At 42.9% G+C, this 24226-nt stretch overlaps 1 protein-coding gene across 1 annotated transcript; it reads left to right on the plus strand.

Annotated features, from left to right (window-relative positions):
• The first annotated feature begins 15526 nt into the window (after positions 1-15526).
• LOC115531179 (NLR family CARD domain-containing protein 3-like) lies at positions 15527-24226 on the plus strand. Its single transcript, XM_030340294.1, has 3 exons — positions 15527-15563; positions 17433-19266; positions 22828-24226. The coding sequence occupies exons 1-3, from the start codon at positions 15527-15529 to the stop codon at positions 23090-23092; spliced, it is 2136 nt and encodes a 711-aa protein (XP_030196154.1). The 3' UTR covers positions 23093-24226.

Raw genomic sequence — 24226 nt, forward strand, 5'->3', positions numbered from 1 at the left:
AAACGAGCACTAGGTGTTCTGCTCGCCTTTGAAAAAACGGAGGCTCAAGCGCGCTGATTTGGAATGTGGTTTTGTATGTCGTCCCCTTACTCTGCCTGGCCCGCCCAGAGAATTTGGCCCGCCAATGAGACACGACCGTGCGAGCGCCACATGTGTGTGTGTGTGTGTGTGTGAATACACGCACTGTAACGCAAGTGTTTCCTGTGGGTTGTATGTACGTCTCTTGTATTTCCACAACGAGACTGTTGTGGGGGTTATCTGAGCCATGGTTCAGAAGGAATTGGGGGAAAGGAACTTTGGCTTTGACTCCCTGAAGGACATGAACTGCGACATGCCGCCGGTTGCCGGGAGGCACCACCGCCGCGAAGCACCACCGCCCGGCAGTGGGCAGTGGGCAGTCGGCAGCAGGCAGCGCGCTGTTCAGTCGACTTCAGATTGATGTGAAAGTGGACAACCAGAGAAGTCGTTTGTGATTCATAATATTGTCTGGAGGCGCACACAGCTTTTGGCCGTGATAATATGTATTATATTATATAGATATCTATGTATTATATGATATTATTTAGATATAGAGCTCCAGGACTGTAACGCAAGTGTTGTACACTTCCTTGTTATTTGGATAACCGTTCTGCTTTTGGTGTTATGGGGCATAACACGTCGGACTCTCGTCTCTGGTATTTCTACAACGAGTTTCGTAGTGGGGGTTATCTCAGCCATGGTTGAGAATGAATTGGGGGAAAGAAACTTTGGCTTTGACTCCCTCAAGCACTTGTACCACGACATGGAGGAGAAAGGGATTGTTGAGCGCGAATGTCTCCCGCTTGAGCCCCGCTTCCTGCTGCCGAGGGACCACCGCCTCGGCGCTGCAGGAGGCGGAGGTGCCTAAGCGCTGCCCGGCAACAATCCCTTTCTCCTCCATGTCGCGGTTCAGTCTACTTCAGATTGATGTGGACGTGGAAGAACCAGGAACGTCGCAGAACCCAACGCTGTCGTTTGAAATTCATAATATCGGCTCACACAGCTTTTGGTCGTGATAATATATATTATATGATATAGATATCTATGTATATGATATTATTTAGGTATACAGCTCCAGGACTCCTGTGTGTTCTAGAATATTTACAGAACACGGCTAAAAGCTGTGTGCGCCTCGCCATTGCGATACATCCACTGTAAACAGAGCGCATGGTACCGTGGCTGCAAGCTGCTCAGGGCCACACCCCCGCCCTCCTCCTTGACCCGCCTCGCTCCTCCTCATTTGCATTATAGCTACAGACACCAAAACAGCGCATTTGGGGGAAGCTCAATGTGCGACTGGCTCGGAGTGGCTGTAACTCTGCACCACGGCTGAATTTTGGGAACGTCTTTGAATACTGTGTTAGTGGCCCACTAATAACTATATTAAAGCATCCATAAAATATCATGTCATGGCACCTTTAATTGATGATTCTTCCTGTTAGTTCAGTTGAAATCCTCCAAGTTTTCTGGAGACATTTCCTCCAACAAAACAGTGGGTCTCCATTCACCCCTTCACCAGTGTGGAGGGAGGATATTAGCACACACACAACAGTGGAGTCTGACTTGTTTAACCACACACATTAAACAAAAAGTAAATAATATGGTGAACTATACACACACGTTCACATACACACATAAACATACGCACACACACATTACAGAGTTACAATTATGTTTATTTATTTAATCTAGAGATCTCTGGGAAGTTTCTTCCTTCATAAAACATAGATAATATAACTGGCATCAGAGTTAGTGAGGAGCTTCTACTGCTAACCCTCCAACGTGTTTCAGGACATGGCTTTAACTTATCTAATCACTTGTTGTTCAAGTTATGTGAGGGCGCACCATCAGTGAGGATGGATTCAACAACAGTGAGACACCAGTGAGACACCAGTGGGACACCAGTGGGACCCCAGTGAGGGACGTTCTGCCATTCTTCCAGAACATGGACTGAGGCCTCCTCAGTGCTGCCCCTGCTGGCCAGACCTCCACACTGCAGTCATGTCCAGTAGAGATGATAGCCCAGAGCAGCGGGCCGCTCCCTCATTCTCCCCCCCCCCCCCCCCCTCTCACTGCTCCTTCAAGGGCCCCTGACTGGGCTCCTAATGGCTGCTGTTGATTCTGCTTTTGTTTGGTTTGTTTGATTATTCTCAATAATCGGCTAAACTTGACAAAGTTCCGTTCTGTACCGTTAATGAACCAATCAATAAAAGGTTGTTTGTGCTATAACCAAGTACGACCACTAGAGGGCAGTGTTTGTCAGTGTGTGTCTTCATTTACACAGAATGAGGAGTTTTGATTGGGTGCAGATGTGACACTGTTGGCATGGAAACTTAACAACTCTAATGTTGGGAATAATTCATTGGATAAAGACGGCTGAAGGATGAAGGAAACAATTATATGAATCAAACTTTGATACGTCTGTTAATAAACATTTAGAGGGAATCAGAGTATTGTTACTCCTCTCCAGCAAGGTGTGTGTTCACTAGGGGGCGCAGCGCCAAACTCAGGGCTCAGTGAACACCCCCGTTATTTTATCAAAACCCAGGTAGGCCTACAAGCCAGGGTCTTATCAAAATGTGAGTTGAATAGCATAGACAACGTATGCCCTCTAGTGGGCATACGTTGACTTTGTATGGAAGTCGCGCCGCCCCGTCGCTTATGGTGCGAACGCGCCATAACAGTTTGTCTATATTTTTAATACGCACAAATTCATATTTTAAAATCGGAAGGGGCGGACTTACGAGCTCTATACAAGCCCAGTCCCCCCCTTTATAGAGTGGCAAAGTCACGAGAAAATAAATGAGAATGTTAGGCTACATATGTCTCGTATGTGACGTCACGCTTCCTGCGACTGGCGTGGACAAGTCCGACAATCTCCCTATCGGAATAACTGAAACTCGCCACATGCCCCGACTTATGATGGTTTTCACCTCTTTCGATGCTGTTATCCTCCACTTGGAAAATAGCGGTGAAGTGGAGCAGAGAGATCGCCATGTCTGTACCTGAGTGATGGTGATGTATATCATACGCGTCGAGAGAAGCGAAGAGCTGTTAGTTCACAAAGCGGCCTCACACAAAACCTAACATTAACAAACTTATTTGTGATAAATTATAGTTTTCTTTGCATGCATAATTATCATTTAAATTCACAAACAACATGTGTAATCCGGGGCATAGCCTATAAAGACTTGGAGCAGATAAGAATTACTTTCTCTGCATTGAAATTCATATTTTACGATCTCATAGTTCCCGTGGGGTCTACCGGAAGGGGTGGACTTACGAGCTCTATACTCTGTATAAAACAGTTTCAGAAAAGAAACAGTAAATCTTTCATTTATTACAGTCGTCGATTACAGTATTATATTGTTTCAGATATCATTTTCAACGCCAACAAGCATCGGATCCATGGATTCTCACGTCCTAAAAGGTTCTGATGTTGGGAATGTACTGATGTGAGGACCTGGTGATGATATACGTCTATGTTATTGCAAATACGTCAGCTTTAGGTCGAAAGCACAACGTTAAACCAAGTAGCCACTTGGCAACCACCACTGCCAAACACGCCCACCGGCCAAACAAGCCCATTGCTCGTTGCTATCTTATAATTGTTCCATGGTTGCTATGGTGGCCATCATGGGGGGAAACAATACACAGCGCTCCATTCAATTTGTATAGAATGCAAACAAACTCAATAAAAACGTAACAACAAGACTAGGGGCGCGCTCCAGGGACCTTGAGGGACTGGAGCCGCGCCCGAGTGCCCGCAGCGACTGTCCCGGTGGTCCCACGGAGCACTCAGCGCCGCACAACATTTGACCCAGAGGGTTGGAATAGTAACCTTAAAAATGGATGGGATTTTTGAAGGAGACGTAAGCCTTAACTACGACTTTGTGTTTCCACTGAATTTGAACGAATCAATCAATAGGGCGTGCCTGGACGGCGAGTACTGTACAGTACGCACACGCTCGAGCTATTGGCGTGTTTGGCAGAGAAATGGCCGTGTTTGGCCGGTGGGCGTGTTTGGCAGTGGTGGCAGGTGGTTTGCCAATTAAGTGGCTCCGGCTGCAGATAGACCCTACTCCGTTAAACGGACCCCCTCGTTCAATTGGATTTCCCTGAGATCTCAGAGTGTGATGCGTGACTGCCCCATATCGGCCCCAACATGTCATCGCTGACCACTCAGGTTTATATGAGGATTGAGTTCAGTGGATCTGGAAGCTGATCGCCACTAGATTAAGGGATGCCGATTATGTTCATAAAATAGGCTAGATCACATCGTGTTAATCGGGTAGATGTTCAATGGTCACAAACACACACACGCGCGCACGCACACGCACACGTTTTTTTACATTTACTCCAATGTACTCAATCCCATTTAGAAGTGATTCTCCACGCTTGTGGGTTATTACGTGGACATGGTATGCAACTTTAATGATTCCCAGTAAATGGTACTCCAACACCTAATGTTTATAATTATCTATATTATTATTCCCATGTCCATATTTTCCATCCTTACAGTAATTTTTTAGAAACATTGAGTCCCTTTCCCTTAATGTAATGTGCTGCCATGTCCAAATGATTTCATTATGCATAATGACCCTGTGTTGTAGAGTGCATTTAAAAATAAAAACAGTGACTTTGACTTTGACAGCGCTTGGTGGGGCTATTTTTACCGATATCAGTGAGGCATCCCTTCCCTTTAAAAAATAAATCAATAAAAAGCCCACGCATTCACGACAGCTCCGCAAAGTGGACATTAGAGTTGAAAAAGTAGGATAAGGATCATCACGAGTTACATAGAATTAGAGCATTTATTATTTAAAATGTATCCAAGTGGAATGCCTCCGTTAAGTGAGTGACCAACGACGTGGAGCTCGACCCTATTCAAAGGGGTGTGGTATCTCGGCCTTACTGCTATCGAAGGGGGCGTGGCCCCCCTCGTGTCCAGAGCCAGGAGAGTTCCGGGGAGATTCAGACGTGTGACGTGGTCCTGTCTACAATTAGATTAGATCAATTTTAATGTCTGTTTACACAGAAACGTGTCTTGCATTACACATTTCTTCATTCCTCATAGCAAGACATTAAAACATTGACACAACATTTAAGAGTCCAAGAGTCCATTCACACAGATAGGTCCATAAGAGTCATGTGAGATGCATGTGGGATGTATGTGGAGTCTACTTTATTCTTTGCTGTTGGTTGAGCGATGATGCGGAAGGAGGGATAAAAGAGTGTTTGTATTTGTTTCTCCTGCAGCTAGGCATTCTCAAGTGTCTTCCAGATGGCAGTAGCTGATACTCCTTATTTAAAGGTGCCATGACATGCTATTTTATGGATGCTTTAATATAGGTATTAGTGGGCCACTAACACAGTATTCAAAGACGTTCCCGAAATTCAGCCGTGGTGCAGAGTTACAGCCACTCCGAGCCAGTCGCACATTGAGCTTCCCCCTAATGCTCAAGCGGGAGACATTCGCCGCCAACAATCCCTTTCTCCTCCATGTCGTGGTTCATGTTCTTGAGGGAGTCAAAGCCAAAGTTCCTTTCCCCAAATTCATTCTCAACCATGGCTGAGATAACCCCCACTACGAGTCTCGTTGTAGAAATACCAGAGACGAGAGTCCGACGTGTTATGCGCCATAACACCAAAAGCAGAACGGTTATCCAAATAACAAGGAAGTGTACAACACTTGCGTTACAGTCCTGGAGCTCTATATCTAAATAATATCATATAATACATAGATATCTATATCATTTAATCTATATTATCGTGGCCAAAAGCTGTGTGCGCCTCCAGACGATATTATGAATCACAAACGTCTCTGGTTCTTCCACTTTCACATCAATCTGAAGTAGACTGAACCGCGCGCTGCCTGCTGCCGACTGCCCACTGCCGGGCGGTGGTGCTTCGCGGCGGTGGTGCCTCAAGGCAACCGGCGGCATGTCGCAGTTCATGTACTTCAAGGAGTCAAAGCCAAAGTTCCTTTCCCCCAATTCCTTCTCAACCATGGCTGAGATAACCCCCACTACAGTCTCGTTGTGGAAATACAAGAGACGTCAAAGAACCCACAGGAAACTTACAGTTACAGTGCGTGTATTCACACACACACACACAGACACACACACACAGACACACACACACGTGGCGCTCGCACGGTCGTGTCTCATTGGCGGGCCAAAGTCTCTGGGCGGGCCAGGCAGAGTAAGGGGAGGAGCTTATATGCTATGTGACGACATACGAAACCACATTCCAAATCAGCGCGCTTGAGCCTCAGTTTTTTTCAAAGGCGAGCAGAACAGCTAGTGCTCGTTTTACACCAAACACAAGTTTTAGCCACTGGGAGACCATAGGCAGGCTAGGGGAACTCATATTTATGTTGGAAAACCTCATAAAGTGAGATTTTCATGCCATGGCACCTTTAAGATGTGAGAGGGGTCCAAAGCAATCTTGTCTGCCATCCTGAGGATGTGCTTATTGCAGCTGTCAAAGAAGTGAACCTCTATGGTTTGGCCCCCCCCCCCCCCCCCCCCAGCAAGGGGGCAGATGATTCTTTCCAGTGACTTCATCAATATGGAGGACAGAGCCACAGGTCGGAAATCATTGCACTCCTTTGGGCATGTTTTCTTTGGAAGCGGGATCACATCTGACGTTTGCCAGGAGGTGGGGACAGTGTGGGTGTCCAGTGTTGGAATATGGGCTGCCACACAGGGGCAAGCTCTTCACTGTACGTCTTCTTTGGTTACGCAATGGCGGATGCTGCAGTTTACGACCGCATTTCCAGGACCCTACATTTTGTAACACGTTTGTATTTCCTTGGCGAATGCATCTCATGGTTCATTTAGGAATGATTAATGAAAACGTGATGAAACACAGTACGTTGCGAACCATATCTAAAACGACCTAAATAAACCCTGACCCTAAGCTTAGCCATCTATAACCGATACTTAAACTTAACTTTTATATTAGGTTACAGATGCATCTCCTACCTAATTCCTAAATGCAACCATCTACAGCTAATACCTGAACTAAACCATCTCTAACTAATACCTGAACTTAAACATTGCTAACCTAATACCTCAACTAACCATCTCTAAACTAATACCTCAACTAACCATCTCTAATACCTAAGCTAACTATCTAACAAGGTAAAATCAGCAATATAGTAAAGTAGACCTTTTAATTAAAAATGTACAAACGTTTTTTTCTTTTGAAAAGTGGTCAAAATAAAAGTGTTTCCGTGGCTTTTTTTTCATTTTCTTTTTTTCCAGTTGTAGTCCCAGGATTTCACCACAGATGATACAAAGTACAGCATTACTTTACCCTTGAAGTCTTCAGCCGCGTTCAAAGTGAAGGCGACATTATTCACATTAAAGATGTGACGCAGTTGCCTGTTAGCTGTGGTTCAAAGCTCTTCCTCATTTGGTCTGTCTGCACTAAAGAGCCCGGCAGCTCAATCTTTACTCTCAGAACCTCTCGAACCGTGTTAATGTTCTGTCTCGCTTCTAAACACTTCTCTGTGATTTTGGTGAACACCTAAATCTCTTTATTCCCTCCTTTCCTTGCTTTTGTGCTTCTATATTTCCATGCTACACGGACAGCACGCGTTTCATCACGGAGAAGATAAGGTACCATTTCCTGAATTCATGTTTTCTTCAGATGACGAGTGGTATTCTTAATATATTAATGTAATCTTACTAATTACATTTGTTTCAAATCCAAGTTCAGTGTTTCCAGGTTTGTGATGTAAAATAGGTGTTGATTTAAATGAAGGAGTATGGGTCAGAACATCAATAACTAGTTTAACTGTGTTGAGCACGTTTATTAGTGGTGGACAGTAACCAAGTACAAGTAATTAGTCACCGTACATAGGTAACATTATTTTGTGAGACTTTATACTTTTACTCAACTACATTTTGTAGAGGAAAATCGTGCTTTTTACTCCACTCACAAAACCTGTCGTTCCTTTCCAAGTTTTCCAAGTGTGTGCGTGTGCGTGTGTGTGTGTGTGTGTGTGTGTGTGTGTGTGTGTGTGTGTGTGTGTGTGTGTGTGTGTGTGTGTGTGTGTGTGTGTGTGTGTGTGTGTGTGTGTGTGTGTGTGTGTGTGTGTGAGCACCTGAGACCCAAAACAACACCCCAAATCCCAGGAAAAGTGTTGTTTTCGTAATATGTCCCCTTTAATATCATCGAATAAACTGAAAATTGCTTGTGCGTAAAATGTTTTTTTAAACAGTAAAGCTTTTTTACTCTAAGGGGGCTCTCAAGGACCTATGTTTGACTAACCCTAAACCCAAGCATGCAGTAATACATGGAAGGTTTAGACCCTCCTCGTGAAGTCTGTGGAACTGTACTGAACAGTCTTCCTTCAAAAGATATTCCCTAATTTATATATATAATATTTATTTAAGTAGATAATCTCATTGAGATCACATTCCCTCGATCACAAGAGACTAGGGTACAGCAGACAGAAAAACAGACATAACTTAATGCAAAGAAAGACGCCCTTTATTTAAAAATGCATATTATTCTGAATAAAAAGGTATGCCGTGTTTAGTTTATTCAATTATATGCATTTCTAAATTATTTGTCTACTAACAAGCCTATGTCTTAGATAAGAAAATCATTGTCATTGTTTACCAGGATTACCAGGAAAACATTTTCAAATATTGATTGATACATTGTGGTAACTGCATGCTGCAAGTAAAAGTGGGAAGTTTGACTTATACTCTTTTCCAACCACTACCTTTATTCAAAGTCAACCCTGTTGTATAAAGAGCTGAGCTAGGACTAAAGAAAAACTATTACTATAATACCTACAATGTTTAAAAAAATATTTTTAAAATATTGCTGCATGGGTTGTGTGCCTTCCACTTCATGCAAACTCTCACATCAATTTCTGCGATTCTGCAATTTTTGACAGCCTTGAAATTGTTTCACTTCTTTATTCACCAGTACGTGTTCCTCATTACTTGGTAAATTGTGTAATAATCCAAAAGGAACCCACAAATGAAGGTTAAGCTTGAGTATCGCAGTATAAATTTACATTTCTGTCCTTTGGATCACAACCACGCACTGTCTCTGTGACTTTCTCACTGCTTCTGACATCTTAGTGCTCTGAAGCTTTTGTCTCTAGAAGCATCATTGGATGTGTGCCTGCCATTTTAATTCATTTATTTTACTTTTATTTTCATGTCAAAATCTAAGTTCCATTTGTCATTCATCCTCACAGAGTTGAGAAAGTTTTTTCATCTGCTTTATTAGATCAAAAGTGATCATGATTAAGCGGCCATTGTTTTGCATATATATATATATATATATATATATATATATATATATATATATATATATATATATATATATATATATATATTAGGGCTGGGGGTAAACGATTATTTATCAAACGATTAATCGGGCGATTATTTAATCGATTAGTCGACTGATCTAATGACTAATTGGATGGTTATCTATTTCTGTTACTCGATTAATAAAAACCATAATGTATCTCAAATAAATACCAAAAAATTATTAATAATATACTTTATTTAACAACAGTTTTGCACAGCAAAAAACCTTCTGCTTTACACAAAATAAAATAAATAAAATAGTTTCACTGTTATACAAAATGAAAGGCCAGCCGTGCTCAAATCTGCCAGTGTGAGTGTGGCCAGTCTGGCCAGGCCAGGCCAATTTGGCCACTTGGGAGAGGTGTGCTGCTACGGTACGGGCCGCTACGGTACAGATGCTAATGAGCCGACACGCGCAGTGGCGCACACGCACGGCTACGCAACCTGAGCTGGATGACGTATAGTCCATGCGACGACCACGGACATAATAAAGGCGACGAGCCTTCTTTCCCATTAAACGGTAAACATATATCCAAATAAGCAACAGACTCAGCAAAGTGCGAACTGTGTTCTCTGTGTTGTTGTCCATTGTTGTTAGAACTCCAGCTAGAAGCCCCACACACACACACACACAGACAGACAGCCCCACACACACACACACACACACACACACACACACACACTGTCCATTGTCCACGAAAATCGTTGACGGAGAAATTTGACGTTGACGAATTTTTGACGTTGACACGTCGACGTCATCGACGCGTCGCTACAGTTCTAATATATATATATATATATAGTTATATGTTGAAAATATATACAGAAAATAGTAGGGAATTGACAGCAAACCTGTTATTAAAGAGGCAGATGGCTCTTGAGAGATTACTCCAAGTTGAACCAACATTCACTTCCAATTAATGTGTATAAGACCACCAAGTGAACTGCACATTTGTCTCTGTATCCCAAAATTGTTAAGCTGTGGTCTTAAAAAAAATCATGGCAGCCCAATAACAATAATTATTGTTCCTATATTACAGTGTAAGAGGCCATACCATTGCAGCTGGTCTAACCCGAGCTCATTCTACTTAGTCCCTGCTGAGTCGTATTATGTCTAACAATAAGTCATATTTTAGTAACTTAAAGTTGGCCATGTATAATCATCTTCTGCAAAGTAACCCCTTTTTCTGAGCATCAATGTGAAAATGAATTGCTGCATGGGTTGTGTGCCCGCCTTGACATTACATCACACACACACACACACACACACACACACACACACACACACACACACACACACACACACACACACACACACACACACACACACACACACACACACACAAAGATCAGCTATTTTATCTCAAATGTATTGAAACCTGAATAGCTATTTGTTACACTGTTGGTGGTGGCGATGTTCACATAGTTAGCTCCAATTAACATTTCTTTACGTCTTAAACTATGTGGCCTTACTAAAACATCTTCAACCTCACAACCCCCCTAGCAGCACCCAACGCAATATCTGCAGGAAAAGCATTTTCTGGTTTACTCCCCTCCCCTCTGCAAACATAGAGTTGGTTGTGAGGTTAACAGGTTGTGAGTGCTTACGTGTGTTAGTATTTGGGAGGCAGTGAGTGAGAGGCTGCGTGCGCACAACTCAGGCTGGCCGGATGGCGCATCACGGAGCTTTTATAAACGCAATGCTGTTAACCCGCAGTAATCAGCCCGGCGTCCCCGAAACGTTAACGACCCACTTCTGACCCAATTCTCCCGACTCTAATAATAATAAATAATACATTTAATTTAGACTCTCCCGATTACCACTCCGCCACTGGAGTGTGATAGAGTGTGTAGCTCTAGATCAGATAGAGTGATAGTGTGTGTATGTCCGACAAGAGGAGGATAGGAAGTCTTCACTCCAGTACTTGCGTTCAGTACTTAAATAGAATCCACAGAAACAATGTATAGTTGTGTTTGTGTCCAAGTCTCCAGTCTACTATGGATGAGGAGAGAGAGGAGGGGGGTCCTGCCTCTAAAACCATTCCGTCTGGGGAACATGGCCGCCAGAGCAAAGCTAAGAGGTAAGAAGAGGATCTCTCTCTGTCTGTGACTGTTGTCCATCTCAGACCTCAGCAGCGATATCATGACTCCATCATTAGTCTGAGTAAAAGCTGTGTGCGTGTTGGAGCCCAGAGCAGCAGGAGAGAGCAGACTCCCCTGAACCAACTGTGTCTCCATGAAGAGTGACGGCTCTATGGATCATCCTCATAACTTTATAGATGGAAATCAGTCTATTGAGAAGGGGTGATGATTTGTCAAAGATTATAAAACTACAGTATCTATCAAATATCCATAAATCCTGATTCTTGTTTTTGTAGAAGAGTGCAGCAGGAGAGAGCAGACTCCCCTGGACCCAGCTGTGTCTCCATGAAGAGTGACTGGTCTATGGATAATCCTCGGAACTTTAAAGATGGAAATCAGTCTACTGAGAAGAGGTGATGATATGTCAAAGATTATAAAACTACAGCATCTATCAAATATCCTGATCCTGACCATATATCCTGATTCTTGTTTTTGTAGAAGAGTGCAGCAGGAGAGAGCAGACTCCCCTGGACCCAGCTGTGTCTCCATGAAGAGTGACAGCTCTATGGACTATCCTCAGAACTTTAAAGATGGAAATCAGTCTATTGAGAAGAGGTGATGATTTGTCAAAGATTATAAAACTACAGCATCTGTCAAATACCCATAAATCCTGATTCTTGTTATTGTAGAAGAGTGCAGAAGGAGAGAGCAGACTCCCCTGGACCCAGCTGTGTCTCCATGAAGAGTGACGCGTCTATGGGAATTCCTTTGAACTTTAAAGATTCACGCCCCTCCAGAAAGGAAGGGTAAGGATTTGTCAAAGATTACTAGGAAAAATCCCCAAAAACGAGTTCATAATTTCTAGAAGAGTCCAGCAAGAGAGAGAAGACTCCCCTGGACCCAGCTGTGTCTCCATAAAGAGTGACTGGTCTAAGGGTCAACCTCCTGACCTTAAAGATCACATGGCATGCTACCTTATGAATGCTTTTATATAGCTGTTAGTAGGCCTCTAATACAGTACTTAATGACGTTCAATAAATTCAGCCTTGGTGCAGGATTACAGCCACTACGAGCCTGTCCCACAATGAGCTTTCCACAAACGTGCCATTTTTTAGAGGCGGGTCAAGGAGGAGGGTGGGGGCCCTGAGCATCTTGCGGCCACGGTACCATGCGCTCTGTTTACAGTGGATGTATCGCAATGGCGAGGCGCACACAGTTTTTGGCTGTGTTCTGTTAATATTGTAGAACACTCCGGGTGCTCCGGCAGGAAACCTGGAGCTCTATATCTAAATAATATCATATTATGCATAGATATCTATATCACATAATATATATTATCACGGCCAAAAGCTGTGTGTGCCTCCAGACGATATTATTATTGGTTCTTCCACATCAATCTGAAGTAGACTGAACCGCCACATGGAGGAGAAAGGGATTGTTGCCCGTGATTGTCTGTTGACAATCATGGGCAACAATCCCTTTCTCCTCCATGTCGCGGTTCATGTTCTTCAGGGTGATTTGGACAGACACCCACATAAAACGTATGCTGGAAAACACATAAAAATGCAGATGATTGAAAGATTCTCTCTCTCTCTTTCTCTCTCTCTCTCTCTCTCTCTCTCTCTCTGTGTCTGTGTCTGTGTCTGTGTCTGTGTCTGTGTCTGTGTGAGTGACATAGGCAACACCTATGCACTTAGCTCAGTGAAATAGATGTAATAGCAAATGTCTTTTACATGAACATACCCTTATAGTCTTTGTTCCACTACAGCAAATTATATAAAATAGTTAACTTTCAGGGAGACTTGGGCCTAACACATTCAGCCAGTTCGAATAGAAGAACAAACCAGAATAGGCCTGTATAGTTAGCAGGATTTGATTCCGCATTCCTACACTTATAAAATGCAATTCAATGTGGAAGTAATGCAAGTATTCAGAATGCAATACTCAGATTGAGTGATGAAACGGAATACGTTACATGTTACATTTTTGGGCATGTATTCTGTATTCTGTAGCTTGATACATTTTAAAAGTAACCTTCCCAACACTGGTAATGACACACACAGACACACACATGTGGCGCCCGCACGGTCATATCTCATTGGCGACATGTGACGACATACAGGGAAAATTCCAAATCAGCGCGTCTGAGCCTTGCTTTATCAAAGGCAGAGCAGGATACCTAGTGCTCGTTTTACACCTAACGCCATTTCTAGTTACCGGGGGACCATAGGGGAACTCATATTAATGTTAGAAAACCTCATGAAGTGAAATTTAAACAAACCAGTAGTTTTATTGACCATTCAGGAAATGTTTGTGTCTTTGGGCTTGTTTAATATGTAGGGAGGTTGAAGGACTAGGTGGGCTGTGATCTAAAATAACGGACGACACGTGTCTAAGATCCCTGTCGGATTCAGCATCATTATTCATGTGTAGGCTGTGGTCACCTTGTCAGTGGACCACAGATGGGGGGATGAGAGGCCAGAGGAGGAACAGAACTTTAGAGGATTTCAGGAAGATTTAAATTCTTTGGCAGTTTGAAGGGGAGTTGTTTATTTTTTGCTGTCTTGTTAACAGCTGATCTGGTATGAGTTAACAGGTTTTTATAGTTGACAGAGCGCTGGGCAGCCGATGTTAGATTTAGGGTTAGGGGTCACTGTCTGTATGTTATGGATGTTATTTGTTATATGTTATGTAACTCTGAGGAGTTTCCATTAGTGTAGACATGGTGATGAGCAGGGCTGTGATCTAAATATAATCATGAAGCTTTTACTTGTCCTTCATAATAAAGGAATACTTTATTGACCTTTTTACTTTAGTATGAGGTATTCTCATCCAGATATAATAATGTGTGTGTGTGTGTGTGTGTGTGTGTGTGTGTGTGTGTGTGTGTGTGTGTGTGTGTGTGTGTGTGTGTGTGTGTGTGTGTGTGTGTGTGTGTGTGTGTGTGTGTGCGCACACGTTCTCTCCACAGGCGATCCCAGGAGAGGTCAAAGGTTTCCAGTGCTCAGTCTGTACTGCAGAATCAAACAGAGCTGATCAAGGTGTGTAAATGAAACAAGACATTTAACTGACAGCACTAATATATATATATATATATATATGAATCAATGAAAAGAGGATTGTTTAATGCAGCAGCAAGGCCTAACGTCATTTCCTTCTACTAAACTACTATGCAGCCAGGGTAGATCTGTGAATACTGACCTCTAGTGGTGAAAAGGTGCCTGACAAACTTTGGGAACATATTGAAAAAAATGTAAAACGCCATTGAATGTCAACGAATTTCTAAAGAAAGCCTTTTTGCAAGGAAGAACAATAATGAGAGATACCACTCATGTACCTCTGACATTCATACATCAATGTCAATAGGCTATGTATTGGGTCATTTCAATTGCGGCATTTAGCAGACGCTTTTATCCAAAGGGACTTACGTCGGTTAATACACATTAACGGCAGAGTCAACCATGCAAGGCGACAGCTCGTCAGGAGCAGTTAGGGTTAAGTACCTTGCTCAGGGACACATCAACACTCTGGGGAGCTGGGGATCGAACTAGCAACCTTTCGGTTACAAGACAACTTGTCTACCTCCTGAGCTAAACCAACTCCATATATTTAGCACTAGGCTACACTAGAGCTACCAGTCTATCAATCTATGGGTGGTCAAATGGGTTTTCCAGGCTGGTGGGATGGCTAGGTTGGAGGCCCATTATATTCTTTCATAGGGTCCGCAATCTCTAGCGGTGCCCCCCCTTTATGTGAGCATTGACAGCCTCTCTTGTGGTGCTAATAGTCTCCAGGCTTCCCTCTTTAGACCAGCGAGACGTTAATCTAGGACAGATGCTTCTGATGTCCTCAGTTGGTTCAAAGTAAAGTTCTCCTTGATGTTTGTTCTGTTCCAGAGGGCTGAGGAGAACGCACATACTTTTCTAGACAAGGAGCTGAAGAAGCTCTGGAGGGATCTCTTCTCAGATTACCCACAATGCTCAGAGAGTCGGAGGGAAGTGGAGGAGGAGGATGGTAAGAACGAGGAGCAGAGGAGGCGCGCCATAGAGGGAGTGGTAGACATCACAAAGCTCTGCCTGATGGAGATGAACCAGGAGGAACTGGCCGACAAGCTGTGGAGTGGTAAGATACTCATATAGGTTAAATGGTTTGATCCAAATATGTAGGGTTATTGTGGGCCATCAGGTTAAATTGATTGATCCATACATGTACGGTTATTGTGGGGGTATCAAATTGAATGGTTTGATACAGATATGTAGGGTGGGGGTATTAGGTTAAAGTATGTTAAACATTATACTGCAGATCAATGTCAGAATTACTCAGTGGAAGAGATGCACTACTATCTTGTTATATCAGGTTAGGAAGTCACTTTCTGCTGATACTAGGGGTGCAACGGATCACAAAACTCACGGTTCGGATCGTGTCACGGTTTTTGAGTCACGGGTCGGATTATTTTCGGATCAACAACAATAAAGATAATAAGACAAATGTGACTTTAAATAAAATCTTAAAATGTGTAAAAACTTAATAAAGTGAAAAATTAGGTAATAATCCTGCTTCCTTTAAAGGAGCATTTCACCGGTGGAGGCATGAATATGTATTGAAATTGGGTCCTATATGTAGTCGAATAATAAAATACAATTCTAATTTGGTGCCGTCTTGACCGAGAAAAGGCAGAAAGTGACTTTTTGGCGCTTGTGGATTGAAGACAATAACACCCACCGTGCACCACGATGCACAGCTTCGCTGGCCACTCCCGCTGATCTAGATCTCCGCCTCCCGTTCCTCTCTCAGCCTCAGCTGCTCGTCGCTATATTGCGGCTCGTAAAGGTAGCCACAAACATCTGATTCGAGCATCAGATCTTCAAAATCCCCATCTTCTATATCAGATCCAGTACCTTCCGCCATTGTACTTCAGTTTTATCAACAGCCTCTGTTAGCTTAGTTTCAGAGGCTGTGGATGTTAATTTCTGCTGGTGAAAACCCACCCACTGGCACTGCTCTAATAGGTCTGTAGCGTCAATGGGTGCTTGTAGTCTTACGAGAATCCTCCCCTCTTACACCTCCTATTTACTTCTACGCAAAAATCGTCATATTGCGTCATCTTAAACAGGAAGTGTTGGAGATCGATACGGATCTCTCCAGTCTCTCCAGAAAATAAGGGAATGATGCACGACCATTCAAAAATATGAGTGTGTTTCCAACGATACAAAGCTTAATGGAAATGGGTGAAGTTTCCCTGTAAGCATAGTCAATATTTAAAAAAATTGCAATCTGAGGCATTATTCCTTCTTCTTTTTAACATGGATAGTAAATAATCCCTAACCCTGGATTTACAATTCAGGATGTCTGCATTGCCTGGGGAGAGTTTAAAGTCTACACTCTCCAAAGGCAATGCAGACATCCTCATCTTTTTTTTTTTCATCAAGTATGGTAGCGAAATACAGTTTCTGTCTTGTTTTATTTGGCACATTGTAAATCCATTGATTTCGGATGGAAGACTCATTGCTCATTGCAAAGGGGGTTGTTTGTAGTCTTTTCGCTCGGTTCTAGTTCTACTGTTGATACGGAGAACCGAGCGAAAAGACTACAACCAAACATAAACATGTCCGGTTACGGTTCCGGTTACCGTTTCAATGGGATTTAGGGAACGCCAAATAAAACACAACAGAAACTGAATTTCGCTACAATACTTGATGATGTTGTTAATACCGGAATTGTCCTTTCAACAAGCGCTGATCAAGTGAACGCACAACTCTATTTTTTATTAGCCGATCCGCGGATCAATTTCGTCCCGAACCGTGAGGGTTGATCCATACGGATCACGGGTAACCCGTGAACCGTTGCACCACTAGCTGATACTCAAAAATGATAGCACTACTAACAAAGTTATAAGATCCATATGAAGTAGGATTTAGAATACTTACTTCATAACACCAGTCCTATTGTTTGGACATATGTATAGCATGCGTCTTCTGGTTTGTGATTTAGGAGCTGTTGCTGCCCAGTACCAACATAAACTCAAGTCTCATCTGAAGAAGAAGTTCCAGTGTGTGCTTGAGGGAATCGCAAAAGCAGGAGAGCAAAGACCTCTGAATGAGATCTACACAGAGCTCTTGATCACAGAGAGAGGCAGTGGAGAGGTCAACAAGGAACATGAGGTCAGACTGATTGAAAAGGCTTCCAGGAAGCCAGCCTATGAGGAAACACCAATTAGATGTGAAGACATCTTTAAACCCTTACCTGGACAAGATAAACCAATCAGAACAATAATGACAACCGGAGTGGCTGGCATTGGTAAAACCGTCTTAACACACAAGTTCACTCTGGACTGGGCTGAAGGCAAATCCAACCGAGACATAGACTTCACATTTCTCCTCACTTTCAGAGAGCTGAATTTACTGAAAGGGAAAGAGTTTAGCTTAGTGGAACTTCTGCATCAGTTTTCTGTTGAAACCAAAGAATCAGGAATCTACAGATACGACCATGACCAAGTAGTCTTCATCTTGGATGGTCTGGATGAGTGTCGACTTACTCTGGACTTCCAGAACAACCCGATCTGGACTGATATCACAGAGCCGACCTCAGTAGACGTGCTGCTGACAAACATCATCAGGGGAGTCCTGCTTCCCTCTGCTCACATCTGGATAACCACACGCCCTGCGGCAGCCAATCAGATCCCTGCTGAGTGTGTTGACATGGTGACAGAGGTGAGAGGGTTCAATGACGCACAGAAGGAGGAGTACTTCAGGAAGAGATTCAGAGAGGGGACACTGGCAAGCAAGATCATCTCTCACATCAAGAAATCTCGAAGCCTCCACATCATGTGTCACATCCCAGTCTTCTGTTGGATCACTGCCACAGTTCTGGAGGACTTCTTCAAAACATCCCAGAGAGGAGAAGAGGTGCCCAAGACCGTGACTCAGATGTACAGCCACTTCCTGAGGGTTCAGTCCATACAGGGGGACAGGAAGTATCATGGGAGAACTAAAACTGATCCACACTGGAGTTCGGAGAGCAGGGAGATCATTGTTTCTCTGGGGAAACTGGCTTTTAACCAGCTGGAGAAAGGTCAGCTGATTTTCTACGAGGCAGACTTGGCAGAGTGTGGCATCGACATCAGAGCAGCCACAGTGTACTCAGGAGTGTTCACCCAGATCTTTAAAGAGGAGTGTGGGCTGTACCAGGATAGGGTGTTCTGCTTTGTCCATCTGAGCATCCAGGAGTTTCTGGCTGCCCTTTATGTCTTTCTGTGCTACATCAACACTGGTGTCAATCTGATCTCAGAAGAACAGCCAACCTCCAGGGAAGAGGAACTCCTCCTCTACAAGAGTGCTGTGAACAAGACCTTACAGAGTGAGAACGGACACCTGGACTTGTTTCTCCGCTTCCTCCTGGGCCTCTCTCTAGAGACCAATCAGATGCTGCTACAAGGTCTTCTGGGACCAGGAGCAAATACATTACTGGGCAATCAAACTAAAAAAGTCCTGCCGGGACTGACAGGAAGAGGGTCACGGAGCAATACCCAAATCGTCCATTACATCAAGCAGAAGATAGGTGGAGATCTCTCTCAAGAGGGAAGCATCAATCTGTTCCACTGTCTGAATGAGCTGAACGACCGTTCTCTAGTGGAGGAGATCCAACAGTACCTGACATTAGGAAGTATCTCAAGAGAATCTCTCTCCTCTGCTCAGTGGTCAGCTCTGGTCTTCATCCTACTGACATCAGAAGAGGAGCTGGACGTGTTTTACCTGAAGAAATACTCTGCTTCTGACGAGGCTGTACTGGGGCTGCTGCCATTGATCAAAGCCTCCAAAACATCTCTGTAGGTTCACTCATAACATGTATTACAATACGCACAACAAAATACACATAATACTAGACTATTAAAGTTCAAATAACCTGCAAAACGTATCTGTAGGCACACTTATATTATGTTTTACGATACACACAAAACAATATACATACTAATATAAAAGTAATATTATGATGACAAAACAACTGTTGATAGGGTGCCAAGCACAAAGTGCCAAGGCAACCTATTGTAATTCATAGTTTCATTATTATTATAATTCCGCCACGTTTTACTTACACAGCCTAAACCGCTCGCACGCTTTTTATGAAACTTACTTTAGCTTTAGAGGCTGACTCAAGATTGAAAGAGAGCAAATAATACACTGATTGGCCTAAAGGTGGCGCCATAGCAACAGTCCAAAAATGCAAATTTTGAACAAACATATCTCATAACCGCTTCGACGAAAAGTCATGAAACTTTGTTAACACAAGCATATCCCCATGCTGAACAAATATAACTCAAGAACCTATGACTTTATTTTGATACATTTATGAATATCTTGAACTTTGTTAAAAACACTAGACATAGACAAACCTTTAGCCCAGCAGTTTTGAACAGGTGAGGCGTGCATCCCCTGGGGGGCGCCAAAGAGCCACATGGGAGGCGAGACACGCAACACGCAAAGCAAAAATACACATCTGTATGAAGCTCTATTGATTGTCCCAAATCACCAGAAGTCAGCATTAAGAGAGGAGACAGGACCCAGCAAAATCGTAGGAAATATGATCCTGAATGCGTTTCTGGTTTTCTGTGGAGAGCGAGTTCCCCCAGATCTCCACAAAGGCTATGAAAGTCCTAATCCCCTTCACCTCCACCTATTTATGTGAGTGCGGGTTTCCCGCACTGACCCTTATTAAAAACAAATATAGATCAGGCTGCAGTTGGAGGGACATATTGTAAGTTGTTTAAATCTGAGGATTTATGTGGCTGAAATCGTTAACAAATTTGCTGAAAATATGTGATTCTGTTCGATCTCATAACATTCCGTTGTCGTTCATTGATCAGAGAGCTGTCCATTGTGCTGATTTTTTTCGATCCATCTCCTTCAAAAGTGCCCTTAAGGCCCAGACACACAGCGCAGATTTCAGCTGTCGGGTGTCGTCGGTAGCTTTGTTTTGTTGACTTGTGGATAGGCCTACTGTTGATTGATAAAAGTAGCCTCAATTAGGCCTGCATGAAGTAGGAAATTATTTGCTTTTGCAAAGAATCGTTTATGAATGCACTTTTAAAAAAGTTGTGGAAATAAAATTTCTTCAAATACAATACCTATTAAAAAATATTTACCTTTGATTAGTTATTGAAAGTCATCATTGCCTGGAACACACAAAGGATGGCAATAACTGAAGAGGCGTGTGTTAGGTCAGGTGGATGGGATTTTTTTTTGTTGGAGGGGGGGGGGGGGGGAGCTCGGCTGCCCTTACCTACTCTAAGGGGAGACTCACATTCACCCAATTTGAAAACCCCTGCTTTAGCCCATATCATCTATGGACCAATGTCTTCATTCTGACATAAAGCAAAGTCTGTACAATAAAGATTGAAGCATCCAGGAGCCATTGACTTCTCAAAAGGGTTTGGTTTAAAACACATAAAGACTTAAATGCTTATATCAACATTAAAATGGACTGCTATGATCTTGAATCTCATACAAAAGTTGTTCAAAATCAAATTCTGAATAAAACAGACTCAACATATTTCCAATTAGGGTGTGGAATCGAAATGGGCGTTGCCTGTGACTAAAATCACCACAGTTCATAGACGGAATGTTTGATTGGAGCGGGACCAAATTAGTGGATGTTGGGGACCAAAGCTCCAACTGTTTAGGTAAAATAAAGTTGATTGACATAACATCATGGCCGCCAGATGCTCAAAATCGTCCAAAAATTAACTTAATGCCAAAAGGCAAGGTTAACTTAAACCAATCATCATACAACTTGGTGCAGTCAAAGGAACATGGGTCAAGAGGAACACCCCCAACTTGTTCGACATCGGGCCATAGGGAGCGGTAAAACAATTAACTGAAAATGCAGCCTCTCCAAATTGCACCCAGATCAGGCGATTCGGGGAATTATATAAATTAACATAGCTGCAGACTTAATGGTCTGACCGGGTCGTCATGGTCTGCGTCAGGGTCTTAATTGTCTGTTAGGGTCTTAATGGTCTGACTGGGTCTTATTGGTCGGCTTTAGGCCTGGCACCCGTAAAATGCTGCTTGCAGCATTAATTAGGGGTCCAAGCCAACAGGTTGGATCCCTATTGTTTTTGTAAGGATTATTATTATTATACTTCCCATCTAGAAGTGGTACCACAGCCCAAACAGTAAATGGTGCACACGCGCCAATTGCATCACTAGATCCGGGTCCGTGAACACTACGCAGAGGACAAAATCCAGACACGCCGGCCACTAGGTGGCGCTATACCAAGGAATACGCGTTTGGGGCTATAACTCCCACACCGAACCTCCCACAGTCAAAAACTTGTACGCACATATTCACTGGAGTCTGCTGCATCTTTTGGCATAGGCCACGCCCATTTGCGTCTAGAATTTTTTTTCGCAAAATCGCGAAAACCGCAAAACTGTTTTTTCCCTACTCCTCCCACATTTCTCGACCAATCAACACCAAACTTTGCACACGACATCTTCAGACGCACACGAAAAGAAATACTCAAACACTTTTTGATCCGACCTTCGATTACGAAACGGTAGCATTTTGAATATTTGTTTATCAGCTACGTTTTACGTTGAAAATCAAAAATCCAGAAAAATACCAAAATTAGACATCGGATCAAGTCCAAATTTTACACACATGTCGGTGTTACCCTTAGTGACGTTCGAAAAAGATTTCGGAAAGTTTCGCCATTAGGGGGCGCAATAAAAGAGGAAATTGTATATCTTCTACAAAATTTCGCCGCAAAAACGCCACACTGACTTCTCGCTACTCCTATCACAGTCAAATCCTTTTTATCCACAGGTTCAGGGTAGCGTTTTGAACACATGCTTCGCGTTGTGCCGGCGAAATGCACATTTCTTGTCGCGTTGTGCCGGGGAAATGCACACTTCTTGGACCCCTGCATAACTGCTTGCAGTTCTAGTTAGTATTGTTGTTAGTATCAACATTTTTCAACTAATATATAACTAACATTTTAAGATCTGATGTGTGATCATTTGTTAAACTATCAGAAAAGTCAATAAAACATTTAATCATGGTTCCCAACATGTTGTTTTTTGTGTGAAGGCTGAATTGCTGTCATCTGTCAAAGAGTTGCTGTAAAGCTCTGGCCTCAGTTCTTCAGCAGACTGCTGAAGGGAGTTTGAATGTTCACAGTCATCTCCTTGAGCTCACTTCCCTGATCCCTGATAGCAGCGAGGAGAGCGGAGGCGCTAGCATCACTGGACGTCCTCCCCTCCAGTGTTGGCCCCATGGTGGCCCTGTGCTGTTCTTTAGCTACACCATGTTTCTCCTGTGAACTTGTTGGATCTTTTAAGCACTTTTAATCTCAGTTGCTAACATGTTCTGTTTATTGTGTGTGCAGGCTGAATGGCTGTGATCTGTCACAGAGATGCTGTGAAGCTCTGGCCTCAGTTCTCAGCTCCAACTCCTCTAGTCTGAGAGAGCTGGACCTGAGTAACAATTATCTGCAGGATTCAGGAGTGAAGCTGCTCTCTACTGGACTGGGGAGTCCACACTGTACACTGGAAACTCTCAGGTCAGTTTTACTCAATGTGCATCAGTTACACCACAAGGTTCCGTTTCAGAAGACTTTACCTACTGCCCCCTGGTTTGTGAATCACTCCTAAATGACGTCAAACTATATCTGCTAATAACTCAGTATCTTTGATGACCACATGTATCCGAGTGGTAAAATTTGACATATGACACCTTGTTTATGTGGGATGCAAAAATGAAAAGTATCCCAAATTTTCCATTGCAACTTTCCAATTATACTCACAAAATATAATAATAGTGCCTTCCCACAATCCCCTGTTAACGGGACAGTGGTAGTTAAGAAATGAAGTCTCAGTATTTGCATCAATCAAAGGTTATCGGTTAGAATAAACTAAATGTATGGTTTTCATAGGAAGAACTCGACAATTTATATTTTTTGTTGCCATGACTGTATAAGGTATTTGTTATGTTATCGTTTTTTACATATATTCTTCAATATATATTTTATCTTCAGAATTTCAATTGAAGACATAAAGTACAGAACAAAGTTAAACAATTTAAGATGTAGAAATACAGAACAATATGGATGAATAACAAGCAACATTATACGATTGAATATAGAGATACAGAACATAAAACGATTGAATATGTAGAGATATATAACATGAAGCGATTTAAATCGTATGAATACAGAACAAGATAAAACGATTGAATGTGTAGGAATACAGAGCAACATAAAACGATTGAATGTGTAGGAATAAAGAACATAAAACAATTGAATATGTAGGAATACAGAGTAACATAAAACAATTGAATATGATGAGTTGCAAAACCTCAGATGGGTTTCATAGTCGTCCTTGATTTTGAAGCCCGGTAAAAGTGTCTGAAGACGGGAATGGCAAGTGCCCTTAGTGTTTTAGGCTTTTTCAAATGCGCTTAAGCAATTTGATGAAAGGTTGAATTATGGAATTGTAGCCTTAAAAAAGGAATACTAGAGATAGTTGAAGGCCCTACTTTGCTTCGCAGTCCTCCGCTTCGTTAGGTCTGACTCTGTTCACACAGAGTTCAGGATCCCTACAAGGCCATCAGGCGACTGCTGAAGGAAGTTTGAATGTTCATTCATCTCCTTGAGCTCACTTCCCTGATCCCTGATAGCAGCGAGGAGAGCGGAGGCGCTAGCATCACTGGACGTCCTCCCCTCCAGTGCTGCCCCATGGCGGCCCTGTGCTGTTCGTTAGCTACACCATGTTTCTCCTGTGAACTTG

Source organism: Gadus morhua, chromosome 18 (assembly GCF_902167405.1).
Source record: "Gadus morhua chromosome 18, gadMor3.0, whole genome shotgun sequence".
In the NCBI taxonomy this organism is placed as follows: domain Eukaryota; kingdom Metazoa; phylum Chordata; class Actinopteri; order Gadiformes; family Gadidae; genus Gadus; species Gadus morhua.